Source organism: Suncus etruscus, chromosome 6 (assembly GCF_024139225.1).
Source record: "Suncus etruscus isolate mSunEtr1 chromosome 6, mSunEtr1.pri.cur, whole genome shotgun sequence".
In the NCBI taxonomy this organism is placed as follows: domain Eukaryota; kingdom Metazoa; phylum Chordata; class Mammalia; order Eulipotyphla; family Soricidae; genus Suncus; species Suncus etruscus.
Genome location: NC_064853.1, coordinates 29,478,033 through 29,491,161, shown reverse-complemented (window position 1 = coordinate 29,491,161; position 13,129 = coordinate 29,478,033). Strand labels below are relative to the sequence as shown.

At 34.6% G+C, this 13,129-nt stretch overlaps 1 protein-coding gene across 1 annotated transcript in view; it reads right to left on the bottom strand.

Moving 5' to 3' along the window:
• Positions 1-1,195: 1,195 nt before the first annotated feature.
• LOC126011666 (selection and upkeep of intraepithelial T-cells protein 1-like) overlaps positions 1,196-13,129 on the bottom strand; it is a 51,092-nt gene continuing 39,158 nt past the window's right edge. The window contains exons 4-8 of the mRNA XM_049775480.1: positions 11,911-12,021; positions 7,708-7,796; positions 5,452-5,509; positions 4,093-4,215; positions 1,196-1,212 (exon numbers count right to left, since the gene is read on the bottom strand). Coding sequence (XP_049631437.1) covers positions 1,196-1,212; positions 4,093-4,215; positions 5,452-5,509; positions 7,708-7,796; positions 11,911-12,021 — 398 coding nt within the window. The remainder of the gene's footprint in view (positions 1,213-4,092; positions 4,216-5,451; positions 5,510-7,707; positions 7,797-11,910; positions 12,022-13,129) is intronic.

The following is a 13,129-nucleotide window of genomic DNA, read 5'->3' as shown; positions in this document are numbered from 1 at the left end:
TTTCATAGACTAAAGAATGTATTATTAGTATATATGCACTATATAATGTATTTTAGAAAAATTTGTTTATTTTTATATTTATTTTGTAGGTGACTATCCCTACTAATTTCTTTTCAATTGTATTTTTCTTATATTTTCCACTTTTTGATAGACATTGCATAGGTTTGGCTTTGGAGCCCTGTGTTTTCGACTTCTAAATAGTGATGTTTTAATCAACTCTCTTGTAAACATCATAGATTTAAGAATCACTTTACTTTCATTAACATCCTTTTTTTTTTTTTTTTTTTTTTTTTTGGTTTTAGGGTCACACCCGGTGATGCTCAGGGCTTATTCCTGGCTATGCGCTCAGAAATCGCTCCTGGCTGGGGGGACCATATAGGACGCCGAGGAAATCAAACCTCTGTCACTCCTAGGCTAGCATGTGCAAAGCAGATGCCTTACGCCCTGCTCCAGCCTCTCATTACCATTCTTTTTTTTTTTTTTAATTTTTATTGTGACCAAAGTGCATTACAAAAAAGAAAAAAAATGCACCCGGGAAATAAAAATAAAAATAAATCACCAAATAATAACCACAAGAGTGAAAAAGAAAGAGAAAAGTGGAAGAAAAAAGAGAAGAAAAATAAAGTCAAAAACTAATAAATTAAACCAAAACAAGAAAAAGTAGGGGTGCTGGGGTGGCAGGGTTTGGCGTTTCCCCACTTTTTTTTTTGCATAGGCACAGTAAGCATTGGGGAAGAAAGGGAATTTCCGTGGCCTAAGAGATTCAGGGTTTCTCCATCCTTGAAGCATACCATCATGGGATCAACCCCTGGCTCCATATATACTCATTACCCCATCCCAAAGGCTTTCTTGTGGTGCCAGGAAACTTTCCTCTCAGTTGTGTGTGAGAAAATCAAGCCACTGTAGCTAGCGATCTTGGTATTTGCGCAGGTCATAGGTCAGGGTCTAGGATAGAGTCTTTAAGGTTCTAGAGGTTCCTATTCATCATTGTTGTGATGTTAAATTACTGTTATAGATTCAAAAACTAAAATAAATACAAAATAAATATACAAGTATATTTTATTTGTACGCTATATGTGAATTTTTGATTGTTATAAAATTGTGAGACAACAGATTTTTTCTTCTGAGATCTTAGCATGGTTTTCCAGTCTTGCCTCAAGAAGTCCAGATAAAACTTGGATGCTTGTTCAACTCCTTAAATGTTCAGGAATTCTGTTGAGAAAATAAAACATATTCACAGCATTATAAACTCATATCTTAATAAGAAAAGTTCTTATAATGGTAATATATTTGAGAATAGCCTGATTTTCTTTCATAGATAGAAGATAGTACTGGAAAATCAGTAGAGAAAAATAACTTTCACTTAGAAGTCATAATATAAATTAGCTTGATTATATCAATGAAAGGAAAATTTCTTCAAGGAGCCTGAAATAAATACAAATAATTTTAGAAGAGATACATTTAATTTATACATTATTTCTTCAACTGAAATAAACATATAGCCAGGTGAAATTAAAATAAATATTATCTTTCTATCTCTTTTTATTTTATTTCTCTTTGAACTCTGATACAATAACTCTGATACTCTGAACTTTGATATAATAAGTCATTATCTGTTGTATTTGCTTGTTTGATAAAAAGATGTTGTACAATCAAACTGATGCTTATGTCATCAGTACATGAGAGGTTACACTGGATCTGTACATTTGTTTTAAATTTTTTCTTAATATTTTTGTGCATTTTCTTCTAGTAGTCTCTTAAAGGAAGAGAAACTAAAAAAATACCCTGAAACACTAAAGGACATGAAATATAAAACTGAAGTATTCAATGTGAAAAAAGAAAAATTCTTTCAGTAAAATGGTACCAAAAATGTAGTAGAAAAGCAAGCCTAAAAACCCAACAGAAAGTTGGGAGAATCAAAAATAATATTAAGAAAAACTGTAGGCAATTTTGGAAAGTTGTAAGCAGTTGGAAATTTTTTTGGTACTTCTCAAATAAAATTAATTTTATTATGGAAATAGTTAACATTTTATATTGAAAAATTTGTATTTAGATTTTCAATTTGGCTATGTTATCATAAGATTATTACTATAAAATTATAACATTAGCAATGTCTTACTAATATAGTACAAATATTTATACAAAGAGTAATTTAATCATTTCAGCTCAATCTTTTGTATAATCCCTAATCTAAATTAATTAATGCATCATCTGATCTTATTTTATGTGATTATGAGAACAGTTAAAATATTGCTAAAATATTTGATTGAAATAATTCTTTCATGGTCTTCATGGAATACAGAAAGACACAATTGGGGGCCGGGAAGGTGGCGCTGGAGATAAGGTGTCTGCCTTGTAAGCGCTACCAAGGAACGGACCGCGGTTCGATCCCCCGGCGTCCCATATGGTCCCCCCCAAGCCAGGGGCGATTTCTGAGCACATAGCCAGGAGTAACCCCTGAGCGTCAAACGGGTGTGGCCCAAAAACCAAAAAAAAAAAAAAAAAAAAAAAGAAAGACACAATTAAGAAATGACCTTGCAGCCTTATGTAGATGAAAAATAGTACTGTTTCTCATCTCCTTTGGTACTCTACGGTGAGAGAAAGGTTCCTCCTTGACTCTAATGTCTATACTAATTCCTATAAGTTAATACATAAACATGACTATAATGAGTGAAAGAACATGGTTATAGGCTTATTACATTCCTCCCTGTCATTAATTCATGCTTAGGGATAGACTGACAGTGATAAAGTTACTTTACGTGGTAGCAAAATTAGGCACCAAAAGTATAAAACTGTTTTTATGAAACAGACTCTTAGACTCTTAGACACTTGACTCTTATATTTGTTTAATCTTGAGAAGCGGAATATTAGGACTGGAGAGATAGCACAGTGGTAAGGTGTTTGCCTTGCATGAAGCCCACCGGGACTGACCGGATTCTATCCCCGACATTTCATATAGTCCCCTAATCCTGCTAGGAGCGATTTCTGAGTTCAGAACCAGGAGTAACACCTGAGTGCTACCAGGTGGGGCCCCCAAAAAAACAAAAAACAAATTAAAAAAAAGAGAGGTTGGAGAGATAGCACAGCTGGAAGGTGTTTGCCTTGCAAGCAGCTGATCCAGGATGGATGGAGGTTTGAATTCCAGCATCCCATATGGTCCCCCAAGCCTGCCAGGAGAGATTTCTGAGCTCAGAGCCAGGAGTCTTTTTTTTTTTAAACTTACTCTATGACCATTACATACATTTTTTTATTTTAAAATCTGATTTTATTTTTTGAATTAAAAAGAAATATATCATGTTAAATTATAATGTTAAACTTTCCACTTCTCTCAAAATACTTTCCAGATATTGATAGCAGTGCTCAAAACTGTGTAAAAGTTAACATTCAATACTACATTTTAAAGAAAATAGCTTAAATGTGGAAACTGTGTGTAGAAACCCTTCTCATAGGTCAAGGGAGTAGCAATGCTAATTTTAATCATTAATGGAAATTTAAGGAAGAGTGGTTTTTAAGAATTAAAAATAGTCTTTAGAACAAACACAATTTTTGATTGAAGTTTTAGGATTCATAAATTTCTGGTAGAATACAAGAATCAAATATGAAATTATTTCTTTTCATGTAACCATTTCTTCCTTTCCATTTTCACAAGAAAAGTATATTTGTGCAGAAAAAAAGAAAGAAATTTTATATTCTTGTGAGCAAAACTTCAGAAATGTTTCTTGCCAAATGTTCTTCGGATACTTGAGAGAGAAAATTGTAATATTACATTCCGATACTGAGTTTGAGATGCAAATGAAGAAAGCACCTTAGTTATGAAAAAGATCTATAAACAACTTTAGCAAATGTTTCAGGATTAGATAGCCAAGTACCCTCGTTCAAATGAGAGTTGTAGCAGTTGTGAAGTAAGAAGTGAGATTATTTCTTGAATTTGAGGCACAGCACTAGTACCTACAGAAACCCTGGAGTTTCATGAAGATAAAAAACAGGAAGCTCTTATATAGGACATAGGTCTGTTTCATCCTTCCCCTAAGCCACATAGACTAGAAATATCATCCCTTTGAAAATTTAAATATCCCTTTCCATTCCTCTTACCTTTAAATTTAAAGTAAACGAAGGAAATGATCATGTTAATGAAGACCAGCAGAATACACAGGGCCACAGTTAAATCTTCCAGCCACATAGCATCTAATTGGGAATGTGGATTTGAATCAGGGCCTGTAGAGAGGTACAATAAATAGCAGTGTCACATTAGGGAAAGAGAGCTGATTACAGACTAATAACAGATTTATTTTATGTCCTAATGATCCATTCTTTTGTATGCATATTAGAGTATGGAGAGAGATAGAATGGACTATGTAGAAGGTGAAAGATCCCAGAGCTGAGTATAATTGGGATAAAGTTGGAAGATGACCACCAAGAGACAGGAACCCATCTTTCCATTCCAGCAGCATGACATTTACTCTGCGTGCTAAGAGTTTGAAGAACAGATGAGCACATTATGCTTTCTATTTTTTGTTTGCTTGTTTTTTGGGGCAACACCTGGTGGCTTTCAGGGATTACTCCTGGTTTATCAGAAATCACTCCTAGACAGGATTGGGAGACCCTATGGAAAGCCTGGGAGTTAACCCTCATCCAATGCTGGCAAGGCAAATGTCCTACTCGCCGTGCTATTGCTCCAGCCCCATTTTTATCTTCTTTATCTGGGGCCTTGGGTTTCTTGATACTTCTTGGTGAAGCAAAATCATTCAAGATCTCTGAGATGAAAGAACTTTCACAAAAGTATTCCTGTTACATGAAAAAATTATCTTCATTAAATTTTTTCTTCTGGATGACTTTAAAAGTATAAAACCAACTTTATAATATTGGTCTTATCTTGGGCTGGGTGTACCACTGTCAACATTATTATCTGTTTACAAACCAAAACTCTATGTCTATAGCAATCACTTTTTTTCCCAGAAATTTTCTTCATTGTTAATAAATATTGGCCTCTGTAGTTCAAAAAAACTACTCATCTCTGTTGGGGCCACACCCGACAATGCTCAGGGCTCTGAGCTCAGAAATTACTCTTAGCCAGTTCAGGGGACCATATGGGATGCCCAGGAAGGAACCTTGGTCATCCACATGCAAGGCAAGCACCCTACCCACTGTGTTATTGCTCTGGCCTCGATATTCTGTTCTTAGCTAACCATAAATCTCCTTTGACAGTGTAATGACATCACCTTTTAAATAGCAAAAATTCTCTGGATACTTATGTAAAATAAAAGAGAGAATGGAGACTCAGCAAGTTTTGCTGTTGGACAAAGAGTTCTATCTTCTAACATTAACATTGTAGAGAATAAGAATGAAATTTAAAAGAAAACCTAAACATAACTTGGAAATAAAAAATAGACTGAAAATGTTGAGTATTTACTCAAATAAATGAGTGAAAACTAAAACTTTCTTCCATCCTACTTTCTTTTTCCTTTTTGTCTTGTTTTCTTTCTTCCTTTCTTTCTTCTTTCTTCTTTCCTTCTTTTTCTTCTTTCTTTCCTTCCTTCTCTTTCTTTCTCTATCTCTTTCTTTTCTTTCAATTGCCATACTTAGAAAGTGAGATAACATAGGCTGCATGTGAAGAAATATAGTCTAAAAAAGAGAGGTGGGGAAATGACAGTGCTTTTAATCTACTCTTCCAGGAAAAGACTTGGGATAAAATTCTTAGCTAAAGGTAATGCTAATGGTAATGATCATTATAACAAGTTCATGTTGTCTAAATTCTGTGCAAAATCAGGATAAATACTTTTTAAATGGACTAGTTTAATTATCATATTAAACCTAGAGAGAATATATATGTATTATCACAGATATTTCACAGATAAGAAAATACAGCTAAAAGACCTTAGATAAATCTTCTAAATTTATTTCCATGGAAGAACCATGGGAATCTGACTCTAGCGTGCATCTTATAAACACTTTGCCACATAGACTGGAAACAAATGGCTGGATTTATTGTAGACTTATCTATGTATATGTTGATAGAGAACTTCCATCAAAATGCGTCTCTTGGAGAATCAGTCCACAACCAATTTTTTGTTTTATTGAGGACAGACCGCGGTTTGATGCCCCGGCATCCCATATGGTCCCCCAAGCCAGGAACGATTTCTGAGAGCATAGCCCAGAGTAACCCTTGAGCATCACTGGATGTGGCCCCCCAAAAAACAAAAAGCAAAAAAAAAAAACATTTAAGAGGGCAATCGTATTAATTGTAAAATTTTAAGAATAAGGGACTTATGGTTAGAATCCTAGAAGTTACCTTATTACTTTCTAAGTTAGCTGATATATAGGATAGTCAATTTTAGCTTTTATAGTTGCTTCTCTAAAGTGAAAGTTATAGTCAATTTCCCATAAGGATACTGTAAAACTAAAAACAAAGATTTTTGAAATTTTCTTGCAATTCATATGTGTTAAATGAATGGTTAAGTTATATCTAAATTGCAATATATAAATGAAATAAAGTAATCCAGAAAGGTTGATGCAAATGGAATCTGTCTAGACAAGAAGAGAGGCACCAAATAGAACTAGTAGGAAGCAGGATTCCCAAAGAAAGACCATTTTAAATAACATTAGGAGTAATTGTGAAATAGATTAGTGGTTAAACTTTTATGCATAACTACCAAAGATTGTGAGCAGTGTGGTAAAAGCCTTTGTAATTAATGCCTCAAGTTAGACAGAACAAACAAAAATGAAGTTTTAATACACTGTGAAGTGTTTGGGGTAAGTTTTCATAATGGCAAAGGCTTGCAGCCTTATAATGTCATATTCATCAGGAAGCCTTTAAGCTATATCACCTTGCAGTGTTTCTCACATGAAAATTAGGGCCAAATCTCTTTTTTTTTAATTTTTCTTTTTTTTATACAATTGATAATAGACTATTACCCTTGCCAAAACAGTGGAGACTATTCTTGTCTTTGTTCCTTAAATACCTTAAAACTTCTTTCTTCCTTTTGTTTGTGTTCTCTTTTTTAACTTCATTATCAATGCTGGATTATATTTTGTCTTTCACTATCTGATTCTGTCCCTATGAGATTCAATTACTATGACTATTGAGTGTGCTCTTTAGCTCCTTCAATTCCATTTTTATGGAGTCTCCCATCCTTTGAAAAAGTTCTTCTTTGAGTTGGTTTAATCTCTTGTATAGTGATCTCTTAAATTCACTAGCAAATGCTTGCTTAATTTCTGTTGCCAGTGCAGTGAGTCTTAATTTTAGGTCTTCATCAACTAATTTTAAGTGTTTTGATGGTCTTGGGGACTTCCCTGGTTTCTGTTCTATTTGTAGATGAAGCTGAATTTCTTAGTTTTCTCATTGTTCTTCAAGTTTTATCGGTGTTAATGGTGGAGATTTAGACTCCCAGTTACTTGAGAACTGATCTCTTGAGTTGTCTATAAAAGACAGCTAACAATACATCTGCTATTCAGGTTATTTACCTTATTGTGCGATGTTATTTGAGTATGCCCAGAAAAATTTCAACTAATTCCTCAGTTGAGTCAATTGAGATTTAAGGTTACACGTTGTCTAAGAAATAGGAGTTCCACATCCCAACTTCCCCCAATATAAGATATGTATGTAATAATGCTTTCACTAAGTGGGTCCACAAGGCTTTGGATTTAGAGGATAGATGGATATGATATAAGACCAATTTTTGGTCTAGAGGTAGATATACAAGAAAATACAGAAGGATGGGGTCTCCAGGCTTGCTGGTGTGTGGCTTCATAGGGCTTCAGACATAGAGACACAGGTTTGGACTCTACAGTGTACCTATCTATGTTTAAAGGAGAAAAAGATACACTACAGGGCCAATCTCCGTCCTATGGGTCGAATACAATGCACAGGACAGAAGAATGGGATCCCCAAAATTAACTTTTTTATGAGTTATGAAAAACAGTCCTACTCACATTTGGTTAAAGTCCAGTGTATTTTATTATAATAAATATGAGTATATAAAATTATCTGAAGAGTCTATGTCTTATGGTTTCTTCATTTTAAATTCTGGCTTTAAAGACATAATCAGCGGTAGAGCACGTGCCTTGAATGTATTTGGCTCAGAGTTTATTCTCCAACACAACAAGGGAATGAAGAATTTTTATTCTTTACTATACTAATTATTGTCTTGTTTATATAATTTTCATGGGCACATTTCACATATGCTAGATTTAACTATCACAAGACTTTTATAATTACTATTTCTATGCCATCCATAAAAAGGGCAAGAGAGGAAAGAATTAATTCTAAGTGGCCATGAACACTAGGAAACTGGCAATATATATGTAAAGTAAGAGTCATTTTGAGAAGGGAGTCTTTTGTTGTGCCCTGCTTTTTTAATAAAAGTCTGAATAAAGTTTAATATACAGTGAATTATTACCTCCTCTAGGTTTAACATATGAAAAGAATTGGTATTTTTGATTAGGGAGTGATAACAGGACTTCTGGCACGCGCGCGCGCGCGCGCGCACACACACACACACACACACACACACACACACATACACAAAGCTATAAGACCGAAGTATATTTTTTCTTTGTCTTGTGGGTAGCAGAATCAGCACTGTGTGTAATTAATTCATAAAATTTAAGCAGATATAAATCTTTAGCTAAATATGTTATCAAAAGATAATATTTAAAAATAACATATATTCCCACCTTTTGATATAGCATACCTCTGTTCTTGTGATGCAAATAGATATTAAGTCCAATGATTAGAAGTATTGTAAGGAATATCAGCATGCCAGCTTCTATAGGACACTTACTGAAAGAATGCTCTGAAAAAAATAGAAATCATAATTATTTTTGTATGGAGATAATTTGGATTGGTAAATGTGTACCAAGTAGTAATGGCGAGACTTTAATGTCACCCTTTTTGGTAATGTAGAATAGAAAAAGTTCAAAGAACTAGATAAAAAAAAAACTCAGGGATACATAGAGAGATATATAAAGAGCATGTAGCTAACCCTGGTCCAATCCCTGTCACCACATATGATCTTCTGATCACTGCCAAGAGTGACCCCTGAATGCAGTGAGCAAACCTGAACACTACTAGGTTTGGTCAAAACCAAAGAATGATAAATGAGAATGTCTATGACTTATTGAGTTCAAAGTGCTGGATGGTGAATGATGAATAATTAGTGAATTCCCTCCCCAACTGAATGGGAGGGCTTGTTTTTCTCTAACAGAATTCAAAGTACTGTCAAAATCTGGAAACAATTCAGCTGCCTGACAACAGATGAGTGGCTAAAGAAACTGTGATACATTTACACAATTGAATACCATGCAGCTGTTAGAAAAAATGAAGTCATGAAATTTTTCTATACATGGATAGATATGGATGCTATTATGCTGAGTGAAATAAGTCAGAGGGAGAGATAAACCATAATAGTCTTTGGGATTTAAGAAAAATAAAAGTCATTATTGCAATAACACTCAGAAATCATAGAGATGAGGGCCGGAAGAACAAGCTCATGATATGAAGCTTGCCACAAAGAATGGTAAGTGCAGTTAGAGAAATAACTACACTAACAACTACCATGACAGTGATGGAGAAATACAATACATGTCTCAAAGACTGGCAAGGGATGGGGGAGAAGGGAAATGGGGACATTGGTGGCAGGAAAGTTGCACTGGTGAAAGGGCATATGCATCTTATGGTGGAAACCCAATTATGAACATGTTTGTAATCATGGTGCTTGAATAAAGTATTACTAAAAAAAGAATTCAAAGTACCAAATAGAAATTTTAGGACTAGCTGATAAAGAGCATTAAGGACTTCAGTGAAACAATTTAATGTAATAATATTTATACCTTAGAAATTGTAGAAAACAATTCCAAATACTGGGTAGTATCAATAAGCAGATATAACATAAAAGAGAATTTACTTTTGCAAGACAGCAATTAGAGATGTATTAAAAATGTGAAATTGTAGTGTCTGGTAGGATTTTTCTCAAACTTTGTATTTATAGTGTGAACGTGGTACCATAAGGAAAACCACATAAAATAACAGAGTTCACAGGTTACGGGGAATTTTGGACTTGATCCATCGGCCCCCAGATGCACCAACAATATCTTGTGACATTGGTTCTCTTTTGCATAGGCACATTAAAATGGGAATATAATACATATGCAAACAAGTTCTTATCTAATAGAGATGGGAACACAAATTTGGTAATGCAGTTAGGCCTTTTACCCTGAACATTGGCAATAATGATTTGGCTTAGGCCTCAGAAGAATGGGTATCGCCCATACACACCTGAACAATAAATACCATCTGTGGAAACAACCACAATTGTCCATAACATTACCAGGATGCAAACCTCTACCATGGAAGACTTACTACTGCTCTGGCATTGACTTACTCCAGATGACTCAGCAACAACCTATTTGCAGGGCAGATTGCTCCGCATCTAATGGCGTGCTGAAACTGGAAGATGCTCCACATCAGCTGACTTCAATGAAAGAAATACATAGAATTCAGAATCTTTAAATATAGGAACCTGATACTAACAATAGCTAAAATGTGAAAAAGTTTCACCAGGACCACGGAGAATGACTTGGGTTGGACAGACTGGTATGCCTGGAGCCCAGAGTCGGTCTTATGCCATTAAAATTCTGGAGTGAGGCCTTCTTGTAATCAGGCCAACGATTTTTTCCCCTGTTTTCCCCATATTTTTCTGGACCTATGCAAACAACGGCGATTGCCACTGTCACAACTTCACTATTGTATTTTTTTTTAACACTTATCCTTTAAGAAAAAAAAAGCAGTTTACTGAACTTAAAAACAAACAACTGTAGTAGAATTAGAATGCCTGTCTCGAATACAGGCAGGGGATGGGAAAGGGGGGAGGGGGCCATCGGGAGGCGGAATGTTACGCTGGTGAAGGGGGATGTTCTGTTTGTGACTGTAACTCAACTATAATCATGGTTGTAATCATGGTGCTTAAAAAAAAAGATAACAGAGTTCATACCAGAAAGGAAGCTGAAAAAGTTAAGAGGAGATTTAGATGAGAGAAGTATAGAACTGAAATCCAAGTCCTTCGCTAATAGCTAATCTAGGCTTATTGGAACAAGCACTTGGAAGTTTGGTGAAAAGAACAAAGAGGCTGCAGATAAATTAACTTTGAAGGATTGAAAGACCTATAGCTGAAGGGTTATGTGAGTATGAAGTTTTTCCAACTGAACACTCCTCCCCAAATCACACAGTTATTTGTGTCTCTATTCCAACTAACCACCATATCTATTTTCATTATTATAACATACTTGAGAATAATAAAAAGCACTTTATTCTAGGAAACTTAAGCTAGCTTCCTTCAAACACCATTTTCCAACTGTAGACTAGGATGTGACCTCTTCTCAACCATGTCTTTCCTTTGCTTAGAGCTTTAATTTCTACTTCTAACGTGGTCATCGAAACTTTTTAAAAATTAAGTACAAAATATGTGTAAATCATGTTAGGTTTTATGGATTATATGTTATAAAATTCCTTGTTTGTTGTTAAGGCCAACTGTGCTAAGAATTGGATTAAAATAAAAGTAGCCTAAAAAAATTAAATAAAAGTAGCCTGTCTTCTATAGGAAGCTTACCACAGTGAGACGGGGTGTATTAGTGACACTGAAACAATAGTGGAGATTGTAGGCAAGTGGGTGGAGGGTGTGGTTCTGAAATAGTTTACACATAAAACCCTACTAATAACAGTTTATAAAATATGGAACACCCCCAAGTATTACCAATAGTTCCACCAAGAGGAGAATATATAGAACACAAGAGTGTATTGAGGACATATGTCTTACATATAACCCAAGAGATTAGACCTTCCTGACAGTCTTATAATTATAGACATGTAGGTTCTGCTATCCCACCCTCTTTTCATATCTTACCTATTAAACATACCTTTACACATATGAAATGCCTCAATCAGAGATGTTTTTATGAAGACCGGTAGAAGAGCCAGAATTAAACCCAGCATCAACAACCAAAAATACTTCCATGAAAACAGTACATCTGAATTACAGAACCAGAAATCTTAATATTAGGAAACTCAGAGTGCTTGGATGGTTCAAACAAAAAATAATACATCAAAAATATGTTTTCATTCAAAGCTCCCTTGACTCTGCCCAAAAGGGCTTGTGTGGTTTAAGGTAATTTTATGAGGCAGTTTTAATTGGATTGGACTGATCCAGATGTCATTTAGTTTGATAGGGTAACAAAGGTGGATGAAAGACAGATTTCCCTTCTATTTTCATCTAGTTTTTCCCTCATTATTTTTCAGGACAACCAGAGAGAGGCTTGGTTATTGCCACTAAAACTGGACTTACAAAAAAAAAAAGATTTATAAAGGCTTATAAAGGTCATTCCTGACATGTTCTGATTTTACATTTAGTTAATGTGCAGTCTTGGGTTCTCCAAAGGATTCACTAGATTAACACTATTATTAACTACCCTTAGTTACATGTGCTGCAACATTTCTTTCCTACTCATATAAACAAGCTTTAGCTTTCTGATTTGCATGAACATGTCATTTTGTTTGAGAATCTAATGTTTTTCTACCAGATAAAAATACCTGTCTTTTCTCACTAGAATATGTGGAAATGATTCTAAGATGTTACTAAAGAGTTGGTCAAGAGTTCTGTGTCTCAAAATTTTGTGTGGTTAAATTTGGATCGAGTTGATATGTTTCATGCATGTTATCCATGAAACTGAGAGCCAGTACTATATTCAGATGATTTTCTGCACTTTTCAAACCCAATAAGATAGTAAAATAGGTATATCAATGCACAATGCACAAGTCTAATGAACACAGACCCCCAAAGTAAGATTAAATTGGATTATGCGTTTTTCCAAGATCAAAAGTTTTCCTTATGTTTTTTGACGATAAATGAATGGGAAACTGTGCTCTTTCAGTACTATCTGCTTCCCAAAACTAGTTCTATTTCCAAATGCCTGCTAATGATAGTTTTTTTAATGTAATGTTTTTTAAGTAAACATCTACATTTAGAAAGTGGAACTAACACAGATGCTTGACAACAGATGAGTGGCTAAAGAAACATACACAATTGAATATTACACAGATATTAGAAAAAAATGAAGTCATGAAATTTGCCTATACATG